At 42.2% G+C, this 27,760-nt stretch overlaps 1 protein-coding gene across 1 annotated transcript in view; it reads left to right on the plus strand.

The window, feature by feature from the left end:
* The first annotated feature begins 953 nt into the window (after nt 1–953).
* MOCS1 (molybdenum cofactor synthesis 1) overlaps nt 954–27,760 on the plus strand; it is a 32,195-nt gene continuing 5,388 nt past the window's right edge. The window contains 10 exon segments of the mRNA XM_063328680.1: nt 954–1,147; nt 9,147–9,279; nt 9,929–10,096; nt 15,130–15,294; nt 20,249–20,310; nt 21,759–21,870; nt 22,196–22,308; nt 23,039–23,149; nt 23,963–24,083; nt 25,554–25,601. Coding sequence (XP_063184750.1) covers nt 1,019–1,147; nt 9,147–9,279; nt 9,929–10,096; nt 15,130–15,294; nt 20,249–20,310; nt 21,759–21,870; nt 22,196–22,308; nt 23,039–23,149; nt 23,963–24,083; nt 25,554–25,601 — 1,162 coding nt within the window. The 5' untranslated portion in view covers nt 954–1,018.

A 27,760-nucleotide genomic window follows, 5' to 3' on the forward strand; every position in this document is an offset into this window, starting at 1 on the left:
TGGTAAGAGAAAACAAAATTCTTTTAACTGGAAGAGTTATCATAGAAGCAGCAGGATGTATAAAGGTTTTACTCTTATCAGCTACAGCAATACAACAGCTGCACAGTTCCAAGGCTAAGAGCAATAAAAGTCATTTAGTGAAACACGTGTCTTTTGGAAGAGTAGCTGACATGATTTGGGGAACGGGATCCAGGGAACCTTTGGGCACCCAAGGCTCCTTTCATGTGTGAAATGGGTTCAGAACAAGTGCCTCAAGTTCAGCTCAGCAACAGGCAACCATGCTTTGCAGACCCATTGCCCACAGGGAGGTGGACAGTGGGTGGGCCACCAGATGTTTTGCCATAAGGCCCATTGTATGTGAAACACTGGGAGTGCAGGGCAAAGTATATTAGGCCGGAAAACTGAAATATTGTTTTATTTTGCCCCATAAGGCCCATTATGACCCATTTAGTTCCTATGTCCATCATCTGACGTTTTACAGATTTTACTGGAAACTGGGGCAAGACTGAAGTTGAAGTTGTCGTTTCCACCAGAAATGTTTGCCAGCTGAGGATAACCGTGTTTCCTGCACCTCTGCCCACCCCTGCCAGGCCACGTACCCCGTGTGTGAGCCCTTCAGGGCCCTCATTTCCCTCGAAGGCAGCTGGGTGCCACGGCTGGCCTGCAGGCCTCGGGCTCTACACCTGGCTTTCAGAGGGCCGAGGCACGGGTGGGGGAAAGCAGACCACAAAGTCTGACAGCGCAGCTTTCCCCCTTGCTGCTGAGGGACGCGAGGCTCGCAGGAGCTGCCCAGAGCCCCTGCCCCATGAGGGCGCGCCGCTGGCGAGGCGACCTGCGGGCCGCGGGTGACGGCGGCTCCCGCTCTCCCGCCTGAGGAGAGCGGACTACAACTCCCGCCGTGCACAGCCGCACCTGCGGCCGCTCTGATTGGCTGCCTCCCCGCCTCCCCCGGCGTGACGGTGCGAGGTTGGCGGCGGCGGCGCTGCAGCCCCCCGCGTGTCAGGGGCCGGCGGGTCCCATGGCGGTGGCGGCGGCGGGCTGGGGGCGGCGCGGCGGCTCCGCGCTCCTGCGTGGGGCGGTCGGGGCAGCCCCGGGCCGCTCCTGCAGCTCCGGGGCGCCGGTGAGGGCTCCCTCTGCCGCGGCTCAGGTGAGCTGGGGCGGGGGGCGCTGAGGGGACCGGCCGGGGGGAGGGCTGCCAGGCGAGGCCGGGCGAGTGGAGGGTTTGGGGCCGGCGGGGGGTGAGGGGCGGGGGACGCGGCTTGGGAGGCGTGCGGCCGCCGGAGGTCGTGTGTGGGGTTTTGAGTTCCGGGCCGGTGCCTTGCTCTTGAAATTAAGGAGAGGTAGTTTGTGGAGGGGTGGCCGTGGTGAGCCAGGCTTGGCCCGGGGGGGGTTCCCCTGCCGGGATCGCCTGCAGCGCAGGGGTTCGGCATGCAGCCGAGGGCGGGATGGGGGGGAGCGGGCGGGGAGGGGAAGCGAAACTGCCTCCTGCTTTCTGATAGAAATACTTAATTTTGCGACCTGTCCCAGAGCGGTAGGTAATTTGTACGGCCAACGTGACTTGATGGTGTGTGCGTGTGTGTGGAGGGGAGTCAGCAAAACGCATAATATAATTCTGTGTCATTACTTTATTGAACTGTCACCTTTAGTTTGAAAGTAAGTAGGAGGTTCGGTCTCTTGGACTGAACCAGTTCTGTGCTCCTTCCCGGTCAAAAGAGAGATTACACAGCGGCATTTCATCTGCCTAGATCAAAACCAGGTGGTTTTGGCAGCTTTCGGTGGTTGTGCTCCCGATGGTCACGTGACCTTTGCAGTGAACCTGTTTTGTTCCGGGACTGGCGTGAAATTAACACAGGTGTTCTCCAGATCTAGGTCCTCCTTGTTTAACTTTCCATCCCCCAGGTGGATTCGGTCTCTTGGTGTCCAAATGCAGGAGAAAACGCTGCACAGAAAGGCAAAGGTTCTGCAACTGCCTATCAGAAATAGGGCATGACATGAAGAGTAATCCCAGCTGGGACATGATTTATCGATTAACTTGCAAATGCATGGCTGGCTTTAACAAGCAGGAACTAAGCTAAAGCTAGTAGTGACGGTTTTTGTGTTGCCAGAATTGAATGCATTCACGACCACTTACTTATTTACAGAAAGTCAAATAGATTTGTGCTTTGCTTTATTGAATCCTTACTTGGCTTGCGAATCTAGAAAAGTCATTAAGTTTCTCCTCCCCCCCCCCCCCCCCCCAACTATGTACTTTTTCATAAATTCTGATCAGAATTACTTTTAACTACTTTCTGTAAATAGAGTAGTTCTAACGTACATTCAGGAATACTTTTGAGAGAGCTTGATTACACCATCCATCTCTGAAAACCCTATTCCCTTAGGGGACGAAAGCCACAGTGGTTGGAAGAGTGGGATGGGTGATTTGTGCGTGTGGCATAGTAACTGTGACAAGTGTGCTGGGGCTCTGGCTGATACCCGGCAGGGCCTGAGAAGCAAGCTAATGCAAAAGCAAAGACAGTGCAAACTTAGCAAATATGCAGTGATAATATACTCATTGCTGCTTTCTGTTCTCGGTCTCTCCTGGGATTCATCTGTAGAGAGGAGCAATTAGCATTACAGCTATAGGGGACAGTGAAACGTGCTTTCAGATTACAGGATGTTCAAACATTCAAAACAATTGTGAAAACTGCTTGACTGTCTTCTAGGTTGGATCTGAAAATATTCATGGGTTCTGTTTAGTTTCATGATATTTCAGTTGGGTGTGGGGGGTGCAAAGGGGAGAAGAGAGCACTAGACTCTGTATTTCATCCCCTTTTAAAACAGTCATTCCAGATGTGGAAGGAAGAACTCTGTAACTCGGGAGCTTCAGGAGACGACTAAAAGTCTGTGTCCAAGGCCATCCGTTGTAACTCTTTGGGTTAGGTGACAAACAGTGGGGTCGGTACAGCTGCTGTGTTGGAATTGTGTAGTGAACTTATGTCCAACTTATGGCATTTTTAGCCTGTTCCTAATGCTGGTTTTTGAGACAGTTGGAGAATGTCTGTGTGGATGCTACCCATTCTGTATCCTGCATTTGCGCTCTGTCATAATACTGTCTATGAATGCTTGGTAAGGGGCTCCCTTCAGCAGAAACACTTAATAGCTTTTGTTCACGTTTTGGATGTCCACTAAGTCCTTATAATGTTCTCTATGTGAAATATGTGGTGAAAATTAATGTATTTATAGAAATGAAATTATATTGACCAGATAACCTGACTGGGCAAATCTGAGGCATGTCCATTTTGGAGGTGAAATCAAATATACGTGGGAAGCTGATCCTAAATTGTTTAGAAATAAAACCCAGAACTCGATCGGCTTATTATTGGACTGGTTAGTCCACCTGTTTGAGCCTTTTGTTTGTATCTTAGTATTTAAGATACAGTTATCAGTCTCAGGGATGTGCGCAGGGTGGAGGCCCTTTTTCTAAGACTAGGTAGGGGCAGGTAGCAACAAGCACTCTGAAAGCAACGTTTTCATGGTTGCTTGGTCCTGTACAAGCATTTCTTGGCAAATTCACAGTTCACAAAGCAAAGTCTGATGCCATCTTGTACACATGATGATACATGTCCATATTTTATTTTATTGTAAGCTGGAAGTTTACGAGCAAAACCCCCAGCTCTTTGAAACAAAGGAAGTCTGTGAGAGGACTCTTAAGATAGTGAGGCTTGAAAGCAATAACATTGAGGAAATGAGCATTTTTATTTTTTTTTTTTAAATTTTATCCTGCTGTAGATGTATCATTTCCAGTAAAGGTCTTCTGTAGCCTGATACAAAGTTTTATTTCAGCTTCCTCCATCTGTCCATGTAGATGCTGTAATTCAAACATAACCAGCTGAAACTTTCTGTGGCCTCAATGAAGTCTTCGCCACTGGGATAAAAGGGAGAGCCCAGCTTGTCCAGAAAGACCTTGTATGGCCCTTATTCTTGGCCAGTCATGTCTGAAACTCTCTGTGTCCTGGAGCTCCATTTTGTGGGTAGCTGGTCAAAGTCCTTGAGCAGTGCTGTCTGTGCCAGCAACCAGAACTGTAGCATGCTGTTTGGGGTCAAATGTTGGGCAGCAGCTGCTGAGCCCTCAGAAAAACATTTGTCTTGGACTTCTCAGCTCAGACCTCATTCTGGCACTTGGCCTATTTAGACCCATTTCAGCCTCTGTGGTTGTCTAATTTCCAGGTTGAACAAGGACGCTATGTCACCGCTTCCCTACAGACTGGGGTATTAAAGGTGAGACATAAAACAGAAGAGCTTTTGCTGAGTTGTGTCCGTGATGCTGGCACAGCAGCGTTAGGCACTACAGTGAAGCGGCAGCACTGCTGCACAAACCCAACAGGATTGCAGGAGCTGAAAGAGCCAGAGGGTGCAGGAGCATGAACAGCATCATATGCATATAAGGTTGTGGTGGTCCCTGAGGCCTGTGCAGAAGAAGTGTTTGCAAGCATTACTGATTCATAGTGCACAAATATCACTGGGGATAAGATGACGGTGGAAGGATAGAGCAAGTATAGTACTCAGTCTTCAGCTTGCTAAATAGATAAGAGCTCTGTTCTCTTCCCCCTTGTGTTTAACTGAGCCTTTCCAGTATCTGTCAGTTTGTGGTGTTCCTGGTGGTTATTAATACCCCTGGTGACAGCTTCCAATTTTTTTTGTGTTGTTAGAAGAGTTCTCCTGGAAATCGCAGGTGAATTGGCAGGTCTGAAGGGTTGACAGCTTGTCAAACTATAGCTGCTAGGTGCAGTCATCTAAGCTCTCATTCTTTCAGCACTAGTATAGAACACGGGATTGACAGCCCAGAGAGTGAGACTGTTTTTTCATGGATCAGATAAAGCACACTGTGTGACAGGACGTGCTCCTCCGATGTGCAGAAGTGTCTTCTGTCAACTATAGAGAGAGGAGAGTGGGGACTTGGGGATTATAACCATCCCTTTTGAGTGAAAAAGTTATGTGATTGGGCATTCATACATTAAAATACCAACAACCACTCATTTTTTCCAACTGCAGGGAACTGAATAACCTTTTCCCTGTAGCCTGGGAATTGTAGCAAGCAGCTTTTGCTCTCTGTCTGCTCTGATAGCTCTCACACAGGCTGCAAGTGACTAGGTCCAACCTCACCATTTTCTTCTACTTCAGAAAATTCTACTTACACGACTACCTGAGAGAGTGCTTCATCCTTGCCCTGAGGAAGACAGCTGAGTTTCCATCTCTTGTATTTGGCCTTCTCTGTTGATAAAAATATGAGTCAGTGCTGGGTGCAGTGGCAGTTTTGGTAATACAGGATCTGCTCCCACTGCAGCTCAAGCTGATGCTACTGAACTTCTCATGAGTGTTTCCTAATTCCTCCTTGCTGACATCAAACTGGATAGAAACTGAACTAAGATCTTAAAAATTCCACCTCCAGTCATTCGTCCCTCCCAGACAAACCCATCTCTGTATGCAACAAGAAGTTGATGGAAAGAAGCTCTAGTCGCTCTGAAAACTTTTTTTTCTTTTCCCCAAGCCCAACACCCACTATTTTACAGCAAGAGAGCAAAAGTTAGTTACTTCCAACAGGAGCTTTAAAGTATATTGACACCAAGTGCTTGCTGAGTGCCTGTTCTTTTAATACTGCTTCTTGACAGTTCACTTCAGAGTAATTAATGAAGGGCAATATTATTCCTGCAGTAAGTCCTCTTTCTTTAGCTTCCTTGCCTCTAACAGCCGCACAGGTGGATGTCAGACCAGGAACAGAACCATTGTCTCCTGTGTCCCACTCCAGTGGTGGCTCCTTCCTGAAAACAGGAAATTACTTTAAGCATATTATTGTCCTTGAAAGTATGCAGTTTTGGCATCCATTACATACAGTCATTAAAGTCTCCCTCTCTTGCCTCCTTTCTGTCAGTGAGGACTACTTCACTTCTTTCCATCCTCGTAATGCCCACTCTAATGGGGAGGCAGGAGGTTTGTACTGTTCTGTCTTCAAGTGCAGTGGGTAAGGAAGCCTGATCCTGAAAAGGTGCAAAAATCAGTTATTGAGAAAGAAACAGGAGAGGAGTGGTCCTACAAGAAGGGCTAAAACAATTTTAATAAGCATGGGAGTGCTTTCCCTCTCAAATGTGAACACCTTTGCAAAATAATAGGAAAGAGAATGTCAGAAACCCCACCAGGCTGGAAAGCAGTCCAGTTTTCAAGAAAAAAATACTTCTGTGTTGTGTTTTTTCTGAGTTTGGCATTATTTAAAATATTTTCAGATTTAGTCTGTTCAGGGTTGAGTTTTCTAACTGGGAAGAAGCAGAAATGAAGTCTGGATATTTAGGTGAGCTCTTTGACTTATACCGTGCTTGTATTCTGAGAAACTCTCACACTAAGAGCAACAGAGCCAGCATTGCTAACACGGCAAGCTCCCAAATTGGGATTTCTTGGGGTAGACTAAAGCTGTGCAGAGCTCACAAACAACCCGAGGTGTGCAGGCTGGAGGAGCGTTTCTCCGGGGAGGATCAAAAACCAGGCAACTTGCCCTGCCTGTGCAGGCTGGAGAAGAGGGAGTGTGAGCGTGAGCAGCACCCGTGGCTGCAGAGGGCTGGCCACCTTTCCACCTTTGGTGCTGCAGGCAGGGAAGGCCAGGCCTGGGGAGGGCTGGCCTTGTGCCCCTTATCCCGCTGCTGTTGTGGCTACCCTACAAAACAGAAACTGAAAGAGATTGCTTTCTTCTGGCGGAAAAGCAATTACATGGAAACTAGTGCTGCGTGTTTATCAGGGGCAAACAGATGCGCTCTGGGCTTTGAAGCAGCCACTTTGTGTCTGCTGTATCTTCTCTAACCCTCCACTGCCAGGGATGTTCTCCGAGACCACCTTATCGAACCACGAGGCTGTTTGGATCAAGAAGCGTAGTGGATTGTTTAAAAGCTAGTGGAAAGATCGTGCTGCCAAGAAAGACTGCTCCTGCTTATAAGTTTAGCAGCAGCTGTGGTGTTAGCACAGCTGGAGTTGAAATTGCTGCAGCTGTTGATGGCTGAAGCTGGGCCTTTCCCCAGATAACCTTTGCTGTCTGGCTGATCTGGTCACTGAGGGTGTCCTCTCTGTCTTCCACCCACCCCCAAATCTTTCTTACAAATGCATTCAGAATAAAATGTTTTGAGGACGCGTACCTGGGTTGTTTTAACATTTTAGCTGACCATTTTCCAGACTTCTTGCAAGGGCTGTTTTGAAATACCATGCAGGATTAACTCCTGTGGTTACTAGTGATGACCAGAGCCAGGGATATGATGGCCACGGCTCTGTGTGTTTCTGCCCAGTCCCTTGGCGTTGTCCCATACATGCCAATTTTAGTGTGTCTGGAGATTTCACAGGTCTGTTTTTCACTAGATGGAAATCTTGACTTTTGCTTATTTAAGCAGTTTGAATACTAGCTAATGTGTCATTTTGTCCGGTTCCTCATTCTGCATCTTAAATTTAAGTGAAGACTTTTTTTAATCCTTTGCCTGCTGCAGCTACCAAGACAAGCCAGCACCATTTTGACTTGAGGCACAATTCTGCAGATGGTTTCCCCATGCCACCCCACGCCTCACTTTTTTTAGCTTTTGGAACCTGATGTATCCAGAAATGGTTTTGTATGTGCTCTTTCAATGGAGATGAAGTTCACTGTATGTCCAGGAATCCTTTAGCTTTCTTCCGGTTTTCTTAGCTGGCTATTAAGTGTCTGTATGTGGCTAACTAACAAGGACACAGTGAGGGTAATTCCTTAAATTATTTTGATTCTGTTTTCTCTGTTCTGTTTTGTGATTCTGTGCAGCTGGCCTCTGTCAGAGTTATTAAATTGGCCTCCTATAAAATGTTAATTGTGATATAGTAGATGAAAAGGCACCACACTTGACAGGGTCTGGGTGAAGTTGTTTGCATGCAGTGCCTGAACCAAATGCCCACCAGCTGATTAAAGTATGTTTGTAAACTTTTGCTTCTCTGTAGTATTGTGATAAGAGTTGGTTCAGGTACTGCATGTTTCACTTAAGGTATTGAAATATTTTCCAAAAGTAGCAGAGTGGTTTCAGCTGTGTTTTATAGGTATAGAAAAATAGAGATATAACATGGTAATTTGAAAGTCATGAGCTAATGGCGGTGGGACTCCCTGTGTTTAGACCTTGCTATAACCAATACTGTTCTGGTTAGTGATGTTTTAAAGTAGTGATGTTTTAAAGATGCTTGCTATGAACTTGAACTGTATTTGTTTCCAGTAACAACTACTAATTTGGCATATTTCTTTTAACACCTAAAGTGATCAGCCCTCATTCTGGAGGGCAAATGCTCAGTACTTCCTGAAAACTGTGTTGTTCTAGAATACATTACACTGTGCTTTAAAAAACCCAAAAATTGTAAATAGAAATCACTTTTAATATTCACTTCATTTCATGACAGTTAATAAATATGTTATTAAAATTATGAATCTTTTTATGCAGGCTTGAACAGGTGGAGTGTTCAAGATCATGCATTTCTCTTCCAGTCCCACTGTGCCCTTTATTATTTATCATATTTTATCTGAGACAAGCTTTTTGGAAGTATTCTGTTGTATGGATTTGGACAAGAACAGCTTGTTGGAAATATTCTTGAAGGAGACATCATGAAACATAATTGTACACGCCAATAATTTGGTTTTGCTATTAACAGAATGTTATATCTTGCATATGAAAGTTGGTGGGGACACAAGCAGAGATGCAGAGTTTCATCAGCTTTTAGTTCTCGTGTACTGAAGTGCAGGCACCCTTCTATATGGTTTCATTTATCTTGAGGCTGCAGTGGGATTGGGTGGTCCTGGATCATTGATTCTGGAAAGTGAAGAAAAATTGAAAATTGAACAATTGAAAAAAAAGCTGCCTGCTATTTGCACAAAAAGCCTGAAGCACCTGTGGCTATATCTTCAAACGCACAGTGAAAATTGTAGTACAGTTCTGTGGAATTAAGAAGGGTGTGAAAAATAATCACTAAACAGCCAGGTTTGACCATAAAGACAAGTCATGTTTTTTTCTTGTGCTGCTGTCCCTGTGGGGAAAAATGGAAGAATAATTATCATTTGAGTTCGAAGTTAATATTTAAACAACAAGTTGGTAGTGAGAATAACTATTCAAATGCTTGTTTTTTCCTTACAGGAATTGCAAAGCTCAGGAGGAAGACGCTTTCTACTGGAACATGCTGCGCCCTTCTCGGCTTTTTTGACGGACAGCTTTGGGCGTCAGCACAACTACCTGCGCATTTCTTTGACTGAGAAATGCAACCTCAGGTGTAAGTGTCTGCTTGTTTCTTGCAGAAAGCTTTTATACACCAGTAGTGCAAAGGCCAAGAATTGTGCTAGGGTACTTACTGCTGTGTTGGCGCTGTGCTGTTTCTTGTCTTCGCAAAGTAAGGGTTAAGGGTAGTCGAAGACTGATTTGGGGCTGAGTTGCTGTGGGGATGGGGAAGCAGGAGCAAGCCTTAGGGATGTGCCAGAGACTGGTGGGAGGGACAGGTGTGGTTTGAATGATGATGCTTGTGGATGTTTGTATACCATAGCCAAAGCGTGTGATAAGCATGAGTGCTCGTACCTAGGTATTGCCACAATTACATCTGCAAAATTTGTGGCAATGTTCCAGTACTTGCCAGTTCAGTTTGGTGGCTCTGTTTGAGTGCAGATTAGATAGAAATAAGATCAGCTTTTCCTTCAAAGTAGATCCACTGTAATTTTGAGACCAATCAAATCAGTCTTAGGTTTTCTTTTGAAGGAAAACAGGAGATGGGTTGTAAGACTTGGTGTATGGTCTTATCTGTATTTCGGAAAAGCAGAGTCATTTGACATCCATTAAAGAAAGTTGCACTTGGTGCATTTTTCCTATCAATATTATATTAACTGCTGCTGGTTATTTTTTCCCGTGTATTTCTGCATTCTTTGTTTCAGGTCAGTATTGTATGCCAGAAGAAGGTGTTCAGTTGACCCCTAAATCAGAGCTACTTACTGCTCAGGAGATAATCAGTCTAGCTAGACTGTTTGTGAAAGAAGGTGTGGACAAGATCCGGCTGACGGGAGGAGAGCCACTTATCCGACCTGATGTGGTTGATATTGTGGGTGAGTTCCCAATAAGTACACTGTGTTGCAAACTTGTTATATATTGATCCAAGAACTTGCTTATAACTATCTACTAGTATAATCCAACAACCTGAAGAATAATTATACATGAAATGACAGTGCTTTTTCCCAACATTGTGAAGTGCAGGATACTTCCTTTCAGAAAACTTCCATTTCTGTTCTTCTGCTTGGATGGAACTTCATGCTATAACAACCGAACTTAGCATTGTCTTCATATTCAACATCTACTATAATAGTTTACAATAATGCAGCCTTGGGGTGAAAAATCAAGAATTGATGTGAACAACTCCTCACGGTGGAGGAAAAGCTGATAATGTGCTTACAAACAAAACAGGTTTTCTTTTGGATTTTTGGGGGGATGTGGCTTTTTCTTTTTTTTGGTTCCTTGACAACAGATGTCATTTGCTTATCTTTGTTTAATAAGGAATGGTGTAAATGGCTATGTTTTTACAGTTATTGATGAAGGCTGTTATTTCAATGGAAGAAGTCTATCCTTCAATTGCTGTTGTGTTGACTGATTGTGCTTGGTTTTTTTTCTTGAGCCAGGTGGGGTTTTTTTCCCCCTGTCGAAAGCCTCGTATGTTATGGACATTACAAGAGCTTTGTGTAGTGGCAATATATTAAATTAGGCTATGTAGGTGGGTGTACTTTCGTGGATTGTTGGCATCTGAACTTGTCTGTTTCTGCACATATACTCTTAGAAGTACTGAACATAAGAAAATGTTAATATGGAAGATGAAGTTCTTTAGAAGTAGAGTAACTGCCTAGTGATACACTGAGCTTTTAGTGCAGAAAACAGCAGGTCTCTTCTTCCACTCTATTTTGTTCAGGATTTGGAAGACCTTTACGGCCTTTTCCAAAGGAAGCAGCAAAGCCGTGTAGCATGTAGAACTGAACTGTTTATAGCTGTAAAAGGTATGGCTAGAGTGAGCTGGCTTGGGTCTCCTTGAACCTTGATTGTAAGGAGTCCTGAAACTGCACTAACTTCATCTTTTTGGAACTCTGGAATACCATTCTCTAGGGCATTTTACCCATGTACGACAGGTTATTTTTTATTTAGGATTGAGAGCACTGCGTGCCTTTCAAGAGACCTTTTTCTTTCAAGAAAACATTATCCGTTTCTAGTAATAATAGGTATTTTTAGCTGGCTTTCGCCAGCCAAAAGGGGAGCAGATTTATAGAATAGGTTGTATTTTAAAATACAACCTAGCTTTAGAGTTCAGCATATAGCATTGTTGATTTTAAATCATTTACGTGCCAATGTCATCAGTTCAATGCAGAACTCTCTTTCCTTTCTTGCACCTTTTTTGATTTATCTGTAGTAGCTGATGGCTTTTTGTACTCAACACAGCTACTTTGATGCCAAGGGTAAAAGTTGAGTAGCCAGATCACTGCAAAATAATTACCGTATTGCTGCAATTCTGAAGTATTGGTATTGGAAGGATAGAAAGATTAATTTTTTTTTTTTGGTGTTTTACTGTGGTGATAGAATTCTCAAAGGTTTATTTCTGTGGTGGAAGGATGGAGTTGGATCTCTGAACCACTGGGCTTTCATTATTCTGCCAGTGTTCTTGTTCACAGATGAACTTTGACAGATTCATAGCGATCGTTTTAATGGATGACAATAGTAGTGAACTTGGGGTAAAGGTAATGGATGTTAAGATGATTGTCCTGTTGCATTAGTTCATTCTGTCATGAATTTGTATTAGCCTGACTGAATTCTTTTTTCTAAGGCATATTGAAAATTAGCAAATTAAGTCTGTAAACGCTTTTTATCTTCTCAGGTTTTGGTGTTACTTTATGGTGCACAACTTTGGGATCAAGACAAAAGTCTCAAAGTTAAGTAGATCACATGTAACAACTGCAGGAAAACTCACTGAAGGGAAAACAATCTCAAAAATGTTTTCTGCAGAATTTGAGTTAGGCACCTCTATTGAAGCCATCTTAGCACAATGCACTGGTTTGGGCTTGGATAAAGTTGATCTGGATTTCTAGATGGTTTGTAGAAGCTGGCTACAATATCTCAGATGCTGAATAGGATTGAGATTCAAGTTAGGTTTGTTTTCAGCAAACCTTTCTCTTAAGCATAAATGGTCTGTGAAATACCAATGAAGTTCAAAAATATTAATGCTGGATTACTGTCTCTAATGCTCAAGCCTTTTTATTTTTTCAATGAACAAATGTGATTTGAAGCTACTGTAGGAGAGTATGTTATTCAGAGACCTGCTCAAGTTCTTTAGATTATTTCAAACCTTCTTTTAAGGTGTTCACATACACATTCACATTGGAACAGGTTACCCAGGGAGGTTGTGGATGCCCCATCCCTGGAGGTGTTCAAGGCCAGGCTGGATGGGCCTTTGAGCAGCCTGGTCTAGTGGGAGGTGTCCCTGCCCACGGCAGGGGGTTGGAACTAGATGATCTTTAAGGTCCCTTCCAACACAAACCATTCTATGATTCTATAAACTATGACTCTGCAACTAACACTTGCTGAAAGCTAAATCGTGTCCTGGGGACTGCCGAAAACATGTTTTAGACTTTTCTGAAGCCAACTGATAGTAGAATATAGGATCAGTCTCCTTTGGGATACTTTAGTTTAAATTAGCACTGGATATAAACTGTGTGATGGCTCCTTGTTATTAATAGTCTGAGAAGTACACATCTCCACTGACAAAATAATTTTTCATGGGGTAGGGGACAGATGGTTTGGATGAGTTTTTATAGCAACATACACATTTCAAGAGTGAAGTGGTGCAGGGCAGACTTGTTAACTCATGTAATAGGAGATACACATACCTTTTCTGGACTTAATCAGGGGAAGTACAATTGAGGAAATGATTGGAGGAGAATATGTAAGAAACTTGTCTATTTTACAAGATGTTCCTGATCCTAAAGGAAAGAGTAAATGTAAAAGGGCTTACCTGATGGCTTGAGCCTGACATGCAAGCCTTTAGCTTCATGCTATTGAATTATAGCATCTGTTCTGTTTCCTTTTTTACTTGATAGTTTTATCTGTTGCTTTTGGTGATGATTGTTGCTAAAGCAGTGACCAAAGGTCAGCAAACAGACTTAACAGGGGTACAAGGTGAGTTACAAAATCTTTTTAATCCCTTTTGAATTTAGAGGTCAACAAGTCAAGAAACCAAGCAACTGCAAATGTTGTTGTTCTTAGCTTGCACAAATGAGGTAGAGTGTATTAATCTATTCTTTTTAACCTGTTGGCGTTAATGTTAACTGTCCATCTCTAATTTCTCACAGTTGGCTTCTATCCAAGTTGTTATTACAGGTGGTTCCACATATTAGTGTATTTCCAGTGCCTCATCCTGTATTTTGTCCTGTCTGATGCATTGATAGCAGCTGCTGCCTGCACTAACTGACCTAATCAGCTGGTGCTACTTTTTTTAGTTTTTCCCTTTTAGGCTGCAGCATGGCTTTGGCTTTATTCAACGCCATTATGCATTTGACGTTTCTAGCAATGAAGCCTGTATAGCAGCTAGTCTCTTTTTTTTTTTCTCTTTTAGGAGGTTTGTGTGTTCTGAGTCTGTAAATAAAAGTGGCGGTGTTCCTACTCTGTCCTCTGGCCATAGTGTGTATCCTATGCTCTCACAAAGACTAGGCTGCTAGTGGTAGCTAGTGTTAAATAATTTTTATCAAACTTGGGCCAGTAGCACTTGTCCTCTAGGAAGAGGTTATTCTTGGTCAGTGGGGAGGATTTTGGGAGGTGAAGGCCAGAAAAATCTAGTTCTTAGTTAAGATTGCTCTTTCGTTACAGCCCCAGGTTCCAAATGTCTTTACAGGGCTCCTAATCGTGTTGCAAAATGCTGCTGCTGTAAACTTCAGCATTTTTGGTGTGACCTGGCTTGTCCTATGCTGGAATTTTGGGCCCAGCTTAGGGTGAATACTTTGTGAATAGCTGGGAAATGAGATAAAGCAGAAGTAAAGCCCTTATCAACGTGGACAAATAGAGGTAAAATAGGGAGGGAAGAAGGAACTATGAAATATTTGTGCTGTAATTAAAGCTGCCTCAAGAGTAAGGGTTCTTCAAATATTTCTCGACTAATTAGGGTGGAGGCTATGAAAGAAGGGAGGAGGGAAAATAAGAAAATTACTTTGCCATGGCTGTGCTTCTGCAAGTGGTTTATGAGGGGTTTTTGCTATTTGTTATTGTAGTGATAACTGGAGGTTTGAAAGCCTGCCTCTGGAGATCTGGTATGCTGAGGATTTCTGCGTTTGGCTTATGAGGAGGCAACTATTTTCTAAATCTTTATCTCATTATATTAACTGTTTCTTACGTGGTTTTCTTTTGTTAGCCCCTTTTTAGTGTCTTGCATAAGCCCTCTTCAATTGACTGGCCTACCACTGTGGGTAATGGAAATACTTCAGTTGTCAAGTGCAAGTGTTTTGTCCCTTGCATGTTGTTGCCTTGGATTCTCTGTAATGGTCTAATACATTGACCTTTTTCTGTTTAGTTAGGAGTATATGTGGTATTTCTTTCATCAGTTTCAAGTCACTACTGCTGGCGGCTACCTCTGGGTTAGAATTGCTTTTTGGTGAAGCATGGTAGGATAAACGTTACTAGATAAACGCAGCTAGTTCAGGTGCCAGGTGTGAAAGGGGTGGCTTGCTGCTTATTGTTGCAGAACACAGAATTCAGTTTGCAAAGCAAGATTGAGGAAGGGGCGGCAAACAAAACCAGAGGCATTCTTCCAACAATAGAGAAGCTATTTACTTTAAGAAATGGAGAACAAAATTAGTGCGCATTTTCAGTGTTCTTTATAACCAATTTTGCTTGCAATAAACTTTCATACATTTTGAAATGGATATGTGCTAAAATGGGTGTCTTAAACCAATACAGCTGGAAGAAGGCTGTAGCACTGAAGTGTCCATGTTTTCCTCACACCCTCAGTGATAGTTTTTTTTTTTGTTTGTTTCACAAATCTTCTTTGGGGTTTTCTGTGTAACTTACAGTTGAATTACTTCTTTTAAAGTGTTCTCTTTACTTCTTATCTCCTTAGGTCAACTGTACAAGATAGAAGGGCTTAAAACCATTGCTGTCACAACCAACGGGATCAACTTAGCCAGATTGCTGCCCCGACTGAAGGAGGCAGGACTGAATGCCATTAACATTAGCCTGGATACTTTGGTTCCAGCTAAATTTGAGTTCATTGTCCGGAGGAAAGGTACAGGCTTGTCATCTAAGGCAACTGCGTTAATACTTGCAGTAATGTTGTGAGTTGTTTTGTATGTCTTTCACACTCTGTTATTTTGGGAGGGGTGTGAATTGCTGTCCTTGTGAGGCCAGGAAAAGTAATATGTACTAGCTTATTTGATAGTGACTTTTTTTCCTTCTTTCTGCAACCCTTAGGCAGGTAGAGCCCCTTTAGTTGGAGCTGGTGGAGTAAGAGATGCTCAGCTCGCCACAGTCAGTGGGACTGTGACTACAGCTGCCCGTAACTGTCTGGATCCTGATTAGTCATGGATATCAAGAGGACTCTTCAAATCTTGTGCTGATCTCGTGTGCTGCTATTCTTTAATACTTTTATACTTTTTTTAAAAAAAAAAAAAAGATGTTCCTGCTATAGCAGCCAGGGACTAAGATGCCACAGGAACTGAACTTCTTATCAGGAGTAGCAGCAGTTTCTGGAAGTTATATTTGGGGCATGCTAGCAGTGGTCTCACTTGTGATTAGTGATGTTTCCTACCTCCACTAATTTTTAATAGGAATAAGAAACATAAACTGTGCCTGAAGTCATTTGTGGAGGGTTGCTAGCTTTCTAATTTCTCTACGATTGAGCTAGTAAGTCCAAATGACATTTCAAAAATGCTTGGATGTGCCCAGTGTTACTGATTCTTGTTTAAATGAATCGACTTCATGGTTGGGCTTCCTTCCAACCTAAAACTGATTTGATCTTAATCATTCTATTTCTGTCCAGTAATGTAACTTTTGCAGTCTGTGAACTTCTAATTCAGACAAAACCTCCAAGTAGCCACTAGATGGCGCAAGAACGCAAGAGAAGTGTAGGGCAAGGGATGTTGAAATTTGGAATGCGGTGAGAAGTAATTTCAACATTTGAATCACTCCACTATCAAATCGAAGTTCTGCTGACAGGTGCACAAAGGTGTCCTTGTCTACAGTCTCTGTGGGAACACTTCTTCAGGTTTCTACATCATGGTGCAGAAATCTGCTCTTGTCATAAATCTGACTGGAGCATTATCCTTCCAGCATAGGCTATTGCATTAAGCTGGTTATGTCATGGCACAGTTGGCTCCCAGAGAAGTATCTGGGAGTATCTAATCACAAGCAGGTGTTGACTGTGTTCTTTCCTTCTGCTTTCTGCGTTTGAATATTACCTGGTTTGTGACATTCACTGGAAACAAGACCTTCCTTTGCTACTGATCCTCCACCTTCCTGAATTATATGGCCACAGCTCTTCTTATCTGATTGGAAGCTGTTAGGAATGTGCTGCTTATAAAGTAAACTAAAATTTTGGGGGGGATGAGGGTAATTTTTATGTTTATAAATTTTCTATTCCCCTCTTCCACCTTTAAAGAAAAAAAGGGTCTTTAACCACAAAGAGAGAAATTACTCAGCTGAATAGCATTGAGAATGAACAGGGAAGTTTCTATGGCTCAGTATTTCTAAGGAGGAGAATAAAGTCTCCAAATCATAGATAATGTTTTTTTAAAGTGGAGATCAGGTGAAAATAGTAATGCTGAGTTGAGATTTTTTTTTCTTTTGTTAAGGGTTGAAATTATGTAAAAATACTGCTATTGTTTTTGAGGGTTTTTTATTTAATAGGAGATTTCCAAGTATGGAATGAGCAGAGAATAAAGTGCCTGCCCTACTGTGCTACCCAGTCTCCTGTGGCAGTTCCAGAGGCGACAAGATATAGCTGTATTAAGGTGAGAGGGATTCCTGGTCTTGGACTCCTACAGGCTGGTAACTTCTGTGGAAAGCAAAGGTGGCATCTTATTATGGAGATAACCAGGAACTCGAGAAAACTTGGAATCAGTTTTTCTGCTCCTCTGAAAACTCATTCTAGTGTTTTAAGAAGAGGCTGGGATTTTTGTACCTGTGGTGCAGGTGACCTGCATTACACCGGCTTTTATTCCCAAATGGCTAGGATAGAGGGAATGACTGAGATGATCATAGATTTCATTGTGTGAAAGCATACTAGAGGACCATAATTATTTCTACTTCTACCCATTTACCACTTTCTAAGGGATGAGCGAATGAAAAGTACTTTCTTGCAGGTAGCCATTCTAGCCTGTTTCACAGCCTGTCCCTTCTTTTTTATGCAGTACAAGGAAAATGAGAAAATACTGTACTGTAAGTGAATCATTAAATGTTGGCTTTAAGCCTTTCTTCTTGTAAGGATTAAATGTTGTGAGGTGTTGGCCCACATAGGATTGTTCTGGATGTGTCTAAGGTTCTCTGCGCTTTAAAGTTGGCTGAAGTTATGATTTCAGAAGAAGTCTAAACTGATGAAAATATTAAAATTTTTCATTGTGTGGAAGAGCAGAAGGGTTGTCGCTTTGAAATGTCAAGCAAAAACCTCGGAGAACTTCTGAGCCTTGACAATATTTCCTGACACAATGACATCTAGTATTCACTTCTGCTCTAATATTTTGAAATGTTTTGGTTTTATTCTTTTTGTTGTTCCATTACCACACAAGGACTTTGATCTAGAAGGGATGTTTCAATAAGTATGGCAATACAAATGAACTCCTAACAGCTTTCCATGAAAAAAAAACCAGAAAACAGTTAACATCAAAATATGAAATGCAGCTACAATTTACTTAATTTTTTTAATTGTAACTTAGAACTTTTATTTTAAATTATCACCCTGTCCCCAAAATATTTTAGTGGAAACAAGGTCATAGTTATTGTTCATCAGAATAGCTTACTTTTTTGTTTTGTTTGTAGAGATTTTTTGCTAGCTGTTCTGAACCACGCTCTTGTGCTTGTGTGGCAGGAGGTAAGAGGCAGGAATGGGAAGGATATTGAGTGAGAGGCATTGCAAGCTGTAACCCTGTTCCGTACCTCTACAGTGAGCTGAGCCCAAGCACACGAGTATTCAAACGTGCAGAGTTTTTGATCTGCTGCTTGCTAATAATTCCTTCCTGGCCTTTTCAGTTCAGTTTCACCTTTCTGCACTCTTGAAGTCGCACGTAAGGTTTTCTGAGCTGTTGCAGATCTTTTTGATCCCATTTGTGGCTCTGGGATGTGCTTACAGCAATGTATCATTACCTATGTTGTCACATTCTGCCTGCGAACTTGCTTAATTGGAATGAAAGCTACCACGGGTGCTGCAAACTTCCTGGGCGCACGCAAAATAAGTAGGTGGTGAAGGAGCAGGGTGACAAGTCATAACTTCAAAGAGTTGCTTGCGAGAGTTATTTCACTGTCTTCTCCTTGCTCTTCACCTCTCCTTTTGCAGCCAGCATTAGGACTGGCTTATAAAACGGTTAGCATCTTCCACTTTTGTGTGTCCATGCTTTATTATGCCTTTACGAGCCAGAAAGTCGTTAAGTGAAAGTTTTGTGTGTCTCTTCCCCCCCCCCCCCCCCCCCCCGATCTTGAATGCATCCGATATTAAGTATGCACAGAATATTATCAAGTTATTGCTTATTTCTGGTAAAGCACCTACAGATTCATGAAGTTACGATCTCTTCACTAGAGAATCTGAGTTTCCAGTAGGTAAAAGGTAGGGAAAGGTGGGTGACAGATCTAGACAGGAAAACATACGACTAGGAACAGCACAGGGATTGTCAGCACAAACTTCTGGAAGATACCGCCCTTTTACTAGCACGTGTAAAGTAGTCTTCAACAGCAAATACAGCTTTGGAGGAAGGAGCTCAGTCTCGTACAGTGTTTGGTCTCTCACACCAGAGTTTAGCGTGCAGAACAGGAAGGGAACTTAGTCTAGTACCTGACAGGGTAGGAGAGAGACTCACAAACACGGTGCTGGCAGCTGAGCACACCCACTCACCAGAAATGTGTACCCAGAGCTTGGTAGCTTGGTCTCTCATTCTCGCTGCTGTCACCTTTTTTCTCTGCCAGCTGGTGAGTGTTGCAGGGAAGGAATAATACGTCAAATCTAAAATTGATATCTTGCTGAAAGGTCTTAACTTTGTTTAAAGTTGACAGAAGGTGTGGTTTGAATGAGATGACTAAGAGGCTTTCCTAAAGGCCTTTGGAATTCCAAAATTGCATTGTTGCTTTATTTTACTTCCAAATTTAGGAGGTATGTGTAGGGGTGAAGATACTTGTGCTAAATTAACTGTATCTTTATGTCTGGGAGCAGCTGACAAGTGTAGGCCACACTAAATGGTAGGGTGAGATTGGGCACATCATTCCTTGAAATCACTGTAGTTTTTGAGATCTTTCGTTTGTTTTCAAGGGTCAAAGGCCAACTGAATTGCTTTCCTAAATGCTCTTATCTCTCCCCCCACACACCATGTTGTGTTCACCAATTTCACATGTTTAGTTATAAAAATTATGATCCTGTAAAATGTTCCCTATTATCTTTAAACTAATGGATAGTCAAATTTTATATCTGTAGCCAGGGATGAACAGGGAATCAAGGAGCTTTTGTTTGTTACTCACCCCACTCCCTTCTACACACACTTCAGAAAGATCCTTTTAAAATTCACTTAGCAATATTGCTGTCTGACTCAGAACAGTGAGATTCTGCCACTTTAGCGAAGACACATGTGCCATTATTATCAAATAAACATTAATTTATTATTCTTTCTTTATTGCATATGAAGGCAGTTCACAAATGCTTTCCGCTTCCTTTAAGGAGAATGTAACACAAGGCAAAGCTGAGGTATAGGGAAGTGGAGAATCATATGCTAATGATACATGGATGTCCAAAGATGCAGAAAGGCATACCAGCAGTTTTGACTACCCAAATACCAGTTAAAAAACTTTATCTTACTGACTTGACACTGGCAGCCTTTGCAGGGGGATAGTGTAGAATTGAAGTCTGTACTTGCAGCTCTTCTTACTTGCAGCCTTGTCTACTGAATCTGTAGATTCTGTCATCTTTTTGTCTTGTACTTAATAACCTCCTTTTGCATTCTGTTTTTAAACAACAAAAATAATATTTTATTCTTTTTATATCTTAGGCTTTCACAAGGTAATGGAAGGGATCCACAAAGCCACTGAACTTGGCTACCGTCCTGTTAAGGTAAAGCCAGTTAAACTGTTGTGTTTTACCATATATTGTGATAAAAGATACAGACCACCTGATGAGGAATTTACTATTCACACACAGAATGGTTAGAGTTGGAAGGGACCTTAAAGATCATCTAGTTCCAACCCCCTGCCATGGCCAGGGACACCCCCACTAGGTGAACACTTCCAGGGATTCGTCACTGACAACTTCCCTGGGCAACCTGTTCCAATGCCTCACCACCCTTACAGTAAAGAATTTCTTCCTGATGTCCAAAACTGAAGAAAAATTTTAGTAGAGTGAAGATCACATGAAGAGGTAAAGGGGGAAATTCATATAATCTCCTTGTGCAGCTGAGGGCACAGGTTCATACTGCCACAAAGCCCTGCAGGCTACAGGGTGGTCCTGCTCTGTGTTTGCCTCTTCTTACTCCCTCTATCGATTTGGTGCTTGTCTGACCCAGCTGTGAACTTGGACAAGGGGGTTAACAGGCAGACAACTACCCTGCAGAAAGATGTTAATTTTCTCCTGGTTTATCTCCTTCACCTGCTTACAGCAGACTCTGATGAGTGCTGGTGTGAGAGAGAGAAGGGGAGTCCCCCTTTGGGGGTGCAGGTGGACCAACTTAGCTGCAACAGGAAACTTCACCCTAACTCAGCTGTTTGTAGTTTTGCAGCTGTGTTTCCTTTCAGTTTCACCAATGTTTTGGGAGTTCTATTATGTTTAAGCTGTTTAGGCTACACAGCTATGAAAAACACTTGAAATTAAATGGTTTTAGGCTTCCCTGACAGATCTTAAGGATCATCATGCACGATGCTTGGACGCACAAGTCTGCCTTGCTAACAGGGAGTGTTGTAGCAACTGCCCAGCCATCTGTTGTTCTTGAGTTAAAGCAGAGAGGACCCGAGGCTCCAATGATGATATTTTTTATGACGGAAGTGCAGAAAACTCAGTTTTAACCTCTTTTTGGAGGAAGGCAGAGCTAGTCATCCTGCAGCCTATGGTTATGGAGTGCGCTGTGAACCCTTCCTGATCTGGAGCATTTGCTTGTGATGTGTCAAAAAGAGTGCTCCAGAAGGTACCCTGGCAGTCCTTTTACAGAAGCCGTACAACATAGGACTGGGGAGTGGAGTTGTAATTTTAGGCAGTGAAAACTGCCATACCTTAGATGGCTAAGACGATGCCTTTGTTACCTAGCTTTTATTAGTTTTTCATTTAGCAAGGCAACTTTAACAACTTTAGTTAGATTGAATGCAAAAACTTACATGCAAGTTTGGCAGAAATTATCATCTATACCATTTCAATCCTGCTAACTTCCCTCATATTGTCTTTAAAAAAAAAAAAAAAAAAACCCCAAACTTCTTTCTATCTACCTTGCCTTCTGCAAGGACTATGAAACCTTGTGTAAGAAGGAAGAAATTCATACTCTGCTCGCTAATTTCAGGTGTCTGCTTTTCCGGCAGGTAAACTGTGTGGTGATGCGAGGCTTCAATGAGGATGAACTGCTGGGCTTTGTGGATTTCACAAAAGATCTGCCCCTTGATGTGCGGTTCATAGAATACATGCCCTTTGACGGTAAGCAGTCCTGCTTTCAGATTCTTCCTGGCATGGGGTGTGCCTTGGACACAGGTGAATCTGGTGGTTATTCACCCCATGGGCTTGTCTCTGGAAGTTTTGGTGAGCTCTTTCAGGGAATTAGGAATTGACTTAAGTTCTATGTTGTGTTTTTTGCAGCTTATCTGTCTTCCCTTAATAAGCTGGAGAAGGATTAGTAGCAGGATTAGTTGGGGCTGGGACACCTACAGGGAAAACAGATTTTTGGAGAACGTAGAGGTGGGTCTTTGCTAATTAAAAAAATAAAATCGACAGTCTGAAGTTATGCTGGCTTTGTTCATTCCAGGCAATAAATGGAATTTCAAGAAGATGGTAAGCTACAAAGAAATGCTTGATACAATTAAACAGCGATGGCCTGAATTGGAGAAATTGCCTTGTGAAGCTTCCAGCACAGCCAAGGTGGGGATAGACAAAGAATACGAGAAATGTACCCCACATTCTTTCCCTGCCCTGAATCCCCAAATTCTCCCAAGTTTAATATTTATATTTGACGAGCAAAGTAAAAAATATCTTGGTGGAGTAGTTCTGGGATTTTGGTCAAGCTGCCTGCATGTGATTTGACTCGTATTAAACACTGGTCATAATCTTTACCTCTAGAAATACAATGTCTTTACTAGATGCCTTGGTCAGATATAAAGAATGGCAGGCTTGTATCCTGTATGTACAGCTTTTGAAACTCTTGTCAGTCTATGTCTGTTTGTCTATGACTGCATGTTAACGAGCCTGATGAAATAGTTGTTCAATGAAATAACAGTATTGCTTTAGTGTGTCACATGAGGGATTTCTAGCCTACATAAATCTATAGCTCATGGCTAATTAATTAAGAACGTGCCTACTGGCATCACCTGTCAGTTGCTGACTACAAGAGCAAACATATAACAACTTTATGAATATCCAGGAACAGGGCAGAATAGATGGGAACACTGACAAAGCTGATTTTGATTTTTTTTTATTATTATTATTAGTACTATTATGATTTTGATATTGATTCCCCCCCCCCCCCCTCTTGTGTGAGCTTAGAACCGAAAAAAATATGCGTTAAAATGCCTTCTGGTCTTTGGGCAAGTGGAACTTTAAAAGTGAGGAGTCTATATTTGACTCTCCTTTTTTCTCGTCTGCATTTCTTTAGAGCTATAAGGTGCCACATTTCCAGGGACAAATCAGCTTTATCACCTCCATGTCAGAGCACTTCTGTGGATCCTGCAATCGGCTGAGGATAACAGCAGATGGGAACCTAAAGGTTGGTAGTGAAACATGATTCTCTTTGCTTTCATGCAGCCTTTCTTTCCTTAAAAGTAGCTGGGATATAAAGTAGGATGGAAAGGTGGGTAATTATTACCAGCTAACTCCAGTTTATCTGTCCTGTATGTATTCTTGTTCAAGCTTCTTGGGCTGTTAGGGAGATGTTACATCACCTTTTTTTCGTTTCTCTGTTTTGCTAACATAGTTAACTTCAATTGTAAAACATGGTTGCAAGGCCAGTAAATATAAACATTTATTTTAATCTTTGATTGAAAATCATCTTAACATGTGACAAGCAGATGATTTCCCATTAAAAAGGATCCAAGCAGCTGTGAGAGCTTGGCTTCGGTGTTCCACAAGGATCCTGTCTTGTTTCACCAGACATCTTCAAGCAACTCTTCTGCTTCAAGAGAGGGGTTGTACATTTGCTCAACGGCTGTCGAAAGGGGAGGGATAACCATTTCCTGCCACGTTGAAACTGGCAGTTTCTGGAGGAAAAATTAAAGTTTTCAATTAAAAATTGGCACTTATGCATTGTCACCTGATATTGACAACAGCTGTGCTGCTGTCTCATGTCAGATGACCGAGGCAGCCTGAAGGCCCAATGAGCTTGGGTTACATAAATGTCCCAGGCTGTCTGTCTGTGTACATGAACAGAGAGAAAGAAAACAATCTCCATAAACGTTCCCTTTCTTCAATAGGACAGGCCTCTTCAAAAGTCTTTACTCTGAGGTTAGTACAAAATACTTGTAAAAGCCATTTATTGTTATTTTCTCATTTCTCCTCTTTTGTTTCCTTGGGTTGGCTGCAGGTGTGCCTTTTTGGGAATTCAGAAGTGTCCTTGAGAGATCACCTAAGGTCAGGTGCCTCAGAGGAAGAGTTGGTTCAAATCATTGGAGCAGCAGTGGGCAGAAAAAAGAAACAGCATGCTGGTATGTTTGTTGTGCTTGAGAAACAGCAGCAGTGGCTAGGGAAAACAATGGCCTGGTGCTGCTGTGGGGTGCATTGACTTGCCAGGAGAAAGAAGGAGGAGCTTCTTGAATGAAGCTACGGTAACTCAGGAAAGAATTTTCCTATCTGATAAGAGTATTATCTGGTAGAAAGATGGTAACCTACTAGTCCTGCAGTTACTCCAAAATGTGGATGTCAGTTTGGAGTCTTCAAACCTTCCACATGAGCTAGAATCCAGTCCATCTAAAAGTCTTTCGGACAACTTTTGTCTTCAAAGAGATGCAAATACCGCTGCTCATGATAACAACAGCAAAGCATAAAGCTAAGCAAAAACTGATGGAGTTGTACTGGATCCCTTTTTTCTTAAAACTAATTTGTTGTAAAATAAGTACTAAAGCTAAATTGAGCCGTCAGTCTTAACTACTGCATTAACATTTTTCTAGAAGTGTTAAATGTATTTTTGGGTATGCAGAAATTTGTAGCCACTCACTAGTGGTCTGTGTCATGTCGCGACACAAGGGCCATGACGATGCAGTCACATCATCAGACTGTGTTAGTCTTTTCTGAATATATAGTGATATAAACTATATTTCAGTCACATCTGACCCTAACCATATTTTCGTAATCTGGCTGCAGCTGGGAATGCTGACTTCTTGTATGTGAACTGACTTTATGATCATGGAATAGTCCCCTTTACACTAAAAATACGCTTTGGCCCTTTTTGTTCTCTTGCAGATTCTGCCAGATTACCAACACTTGGTTTTGCCCTTTTCCATGATGTATAAAACAAATTTAAAAGAGGCTTTTAAATCTGAGCATAGACTAACTTGCAAAGTACATTGGTCTGACCCCCATAAAATAGTGCCTTGTAAACATAAGGGACAGGATGGAGAGATTTGTTCCTTTTCTTTTAGAGCATTCATTTCTGAATTTCTGATTTGGGAAAGTAAGGGGTGGGCAGGGGGAAGAAGAGTGTTCACCCCTCTAGTAAAGGCATTTTGCCATCAGCAGCATTTACCTGACATTGTTTGCCTTCTTCCCATTTGTATTAATCCAAGTGATGTCCTTGGGGCCTTCTGGGATTGGACTTCTTTGAACTGGAGCACTGTTAACAGCTTATCCATAGAACTAGGACAGTTAAATGCAGTCCCAAGTTATTTGAGTTCTGTAGTAGGCAGACTGTAATTCAGATTATGAAAAGCTTTCTGGGAAGGGGGTCTACAGCGTGATAGACCTATAGCAGCTGGATGCTCGGAGACTGTGGCAGCTACGGTTTTAAATAATACCATGGTAGATTCCCCCTCCTCCAGCTCCCTCAGTCTTTATTTAGCTTTGGTTTTCCTAGCATGCAGGTTGCACCGTGGAGAGCAGAAAACTAAATATATAAACCAGATGCATGACTTAAAACCTAAAAAGCTAGGATTTTTATGTGTTCCTTATTTTATTTCTAGGGATGTTTAACATTTCCCAGATGAAAAACCGGCCAATGATCCTGATTGGTGGGTGACAAATCAGTACGTAATAAACATACAATGATTTTGTTTGGTTTTTGACTTTTGGGGGAGCAGAGTGGATTGGGCTTTTAAGTCTAATTTATCTTTGGTTTGGGCTTAGGTTTTGACAAAGAAATAGGTTTCTTGCAGTTATGGTTAACATGCAGAAGTGGAAGAGGGGGAAAGGTTTAATGTCCCTACCAAGCCTTATCCAGTCTTCTGATTGACAACATGGGTTTTGTTTTCTCTAATTTTGAAAGTTTATTACATTTTCCAAAGGAATCACTAGCTTTCCTACCTTATTTCCTCTTTGCTTCCTTTGTACTTAACGAGAACAGTACATTAACTTGAAAGGCAGTTTGGGGTGAGTTTTATAAACATAAAGGATACGGGATGGACTTTTATCCCTGGATTAAGACATTCATCTTTGCCTATAATACATAGAGGCAGTAACCTGATAGAAATCCAAGTTTTCCCACCTCACTACTTCTGTACTTCAGAATCTGAAAGCTGGGCCTTCATTCTTTTGACATGTCCTCTTATTGCTGCAAAGTCTCAGAACATAACCATGAAAACTCTAGTATCTGGGATCTGACCGGTCCTATAACCGAGAGCCTTTCTTCTCCTTGTTGTGTCTACTGAAGTTGTTTCTAACTCTCCCTTCTGCTTGACGCTCTCTTCATGGGTGATACAGCACTGCTGGGGTTCTCTTACTGGTTTTTCACATCTCCTTAAGCATGGTTTTACCTCCTCCATGCCTACATTTCCCTGTTTTGTAAGATAGCTATCTATCTTCCCAAATACCTTTTTTCTTCCTTAGATTGAAGAAATGCTTGCAAAATTTAGCATTGTGAGATTGTTTTTCTGTTGTTACTTATCAACAAGGAAAAAAAAATGCAGCAAGGGTAGAAGAGATGAACGTTATATTTCAAACCCAAACTCTCATCTTCCCATTGATGGTCTAGAGCAGGTTAGCTGCTGCGCAGCTTAAAACACAGCTTTTAAAACAGTTACCCTTGGGGAGGGTAACATGCATTAATTTGCGGTCTTTGCTACAGGTGATATAATAACTGCTTTCTCTCTTTTTTTTTTTTTTTCTTTTAAACCAAGACCCTAGTGCTTGTATTTCTGTTGCCTTTATTAGGAAATAGGATCTACAGGGGTCTTTTAAACATAGGTTTTCACTGGGAGTATTTTTTTTACTTGATGCCCCCCTTTAAAGGACCATCATTTTCCACGTTGAGTTTTAGAGTGAGTGGATTCAGTAGTGCAAGATTGTGTCTCTCAGTTTGCTTCTGCATTTCGTATTTGGCCACTGCTGTATTGTGTTCCAGGAAGAAAAAGGACCCTTTGTTTATAGTGCGTATTGACTTGCTGCACGAGGGAAAGTTTTCTGGGTTTTAAAAAAAGAGGAAAAATACTATGTTAAACTCTTGCCAGCTCATTGGGACCTACATAATTTTTCAAGATGCCTTTGAAAGAATCCCCACGCTCCAAAGTTAGCGTTCATAGCAATGTTTGGATGTTTACAGACCACATCCATCCAATTTCCTTTTGAAAAGTGCTTTAACATTGTCTGATGTACAGTGAAAAAGAGGCAGCCTCTCCAGGTCTTCCCCCAGCTGTTCCGTGTCCCTTCGAGACCAACTGCTGGCAGTCACTGCATCAGTGGGGAGACCGGCGATGAGTGGAGAGTATCCCACTGTGACACATGGCGGGAATCATTAGGACACTTCCTAATTGTGTTTTGAATTACATACAAACTTCAAATAACGCTGGCGTGCAAGCAGTCATGGGGGGGTGGGGGAGCGTATGGAATTAATTTAATTGAAACTTAATGAATGCTGTGGAAATCACTAATTGGCTTTGCTGGTCCCAGTAAGCCAAACCTGGCTTCTTCCCTGCACTGCTGTTGTCTGATCTTTTGCTATGTGGTTTGTATCCTATTTCCCTTAATCAAAATATTCCTTTTGGCAGGTTGTTCTCCTCACGGGTTCACTTCAGTTATGGGAGTTTCCTCCTTAATTTAAGTATCTCCTGCCTTCTTTCCACCCCTCCCCCTTACGCCCCCGAGATTGTGCTAGTTGGAAGCTAACACAATTAAACTTCAGGTGCAGTAATAGAATATAAGGAGATGCAGTTTGTCAGATGGTTTTAGTAGTGTT

The sequence above is a fragment of the Chroicocephalus ridibundus genome, chromosome 3 (genome assembly GCF_963924245.1).
Source record: "Chroicocephalus ridibundus chromosome 3, bChrRid1.1, whole genome shotgun sequence".
Lineage (NCBI taxonomy): Eukaryota > Metazoa > Chordata > Aves > Charadriiformes > Laridae > Chroicocephalus > Chroicocephalus ridibundus.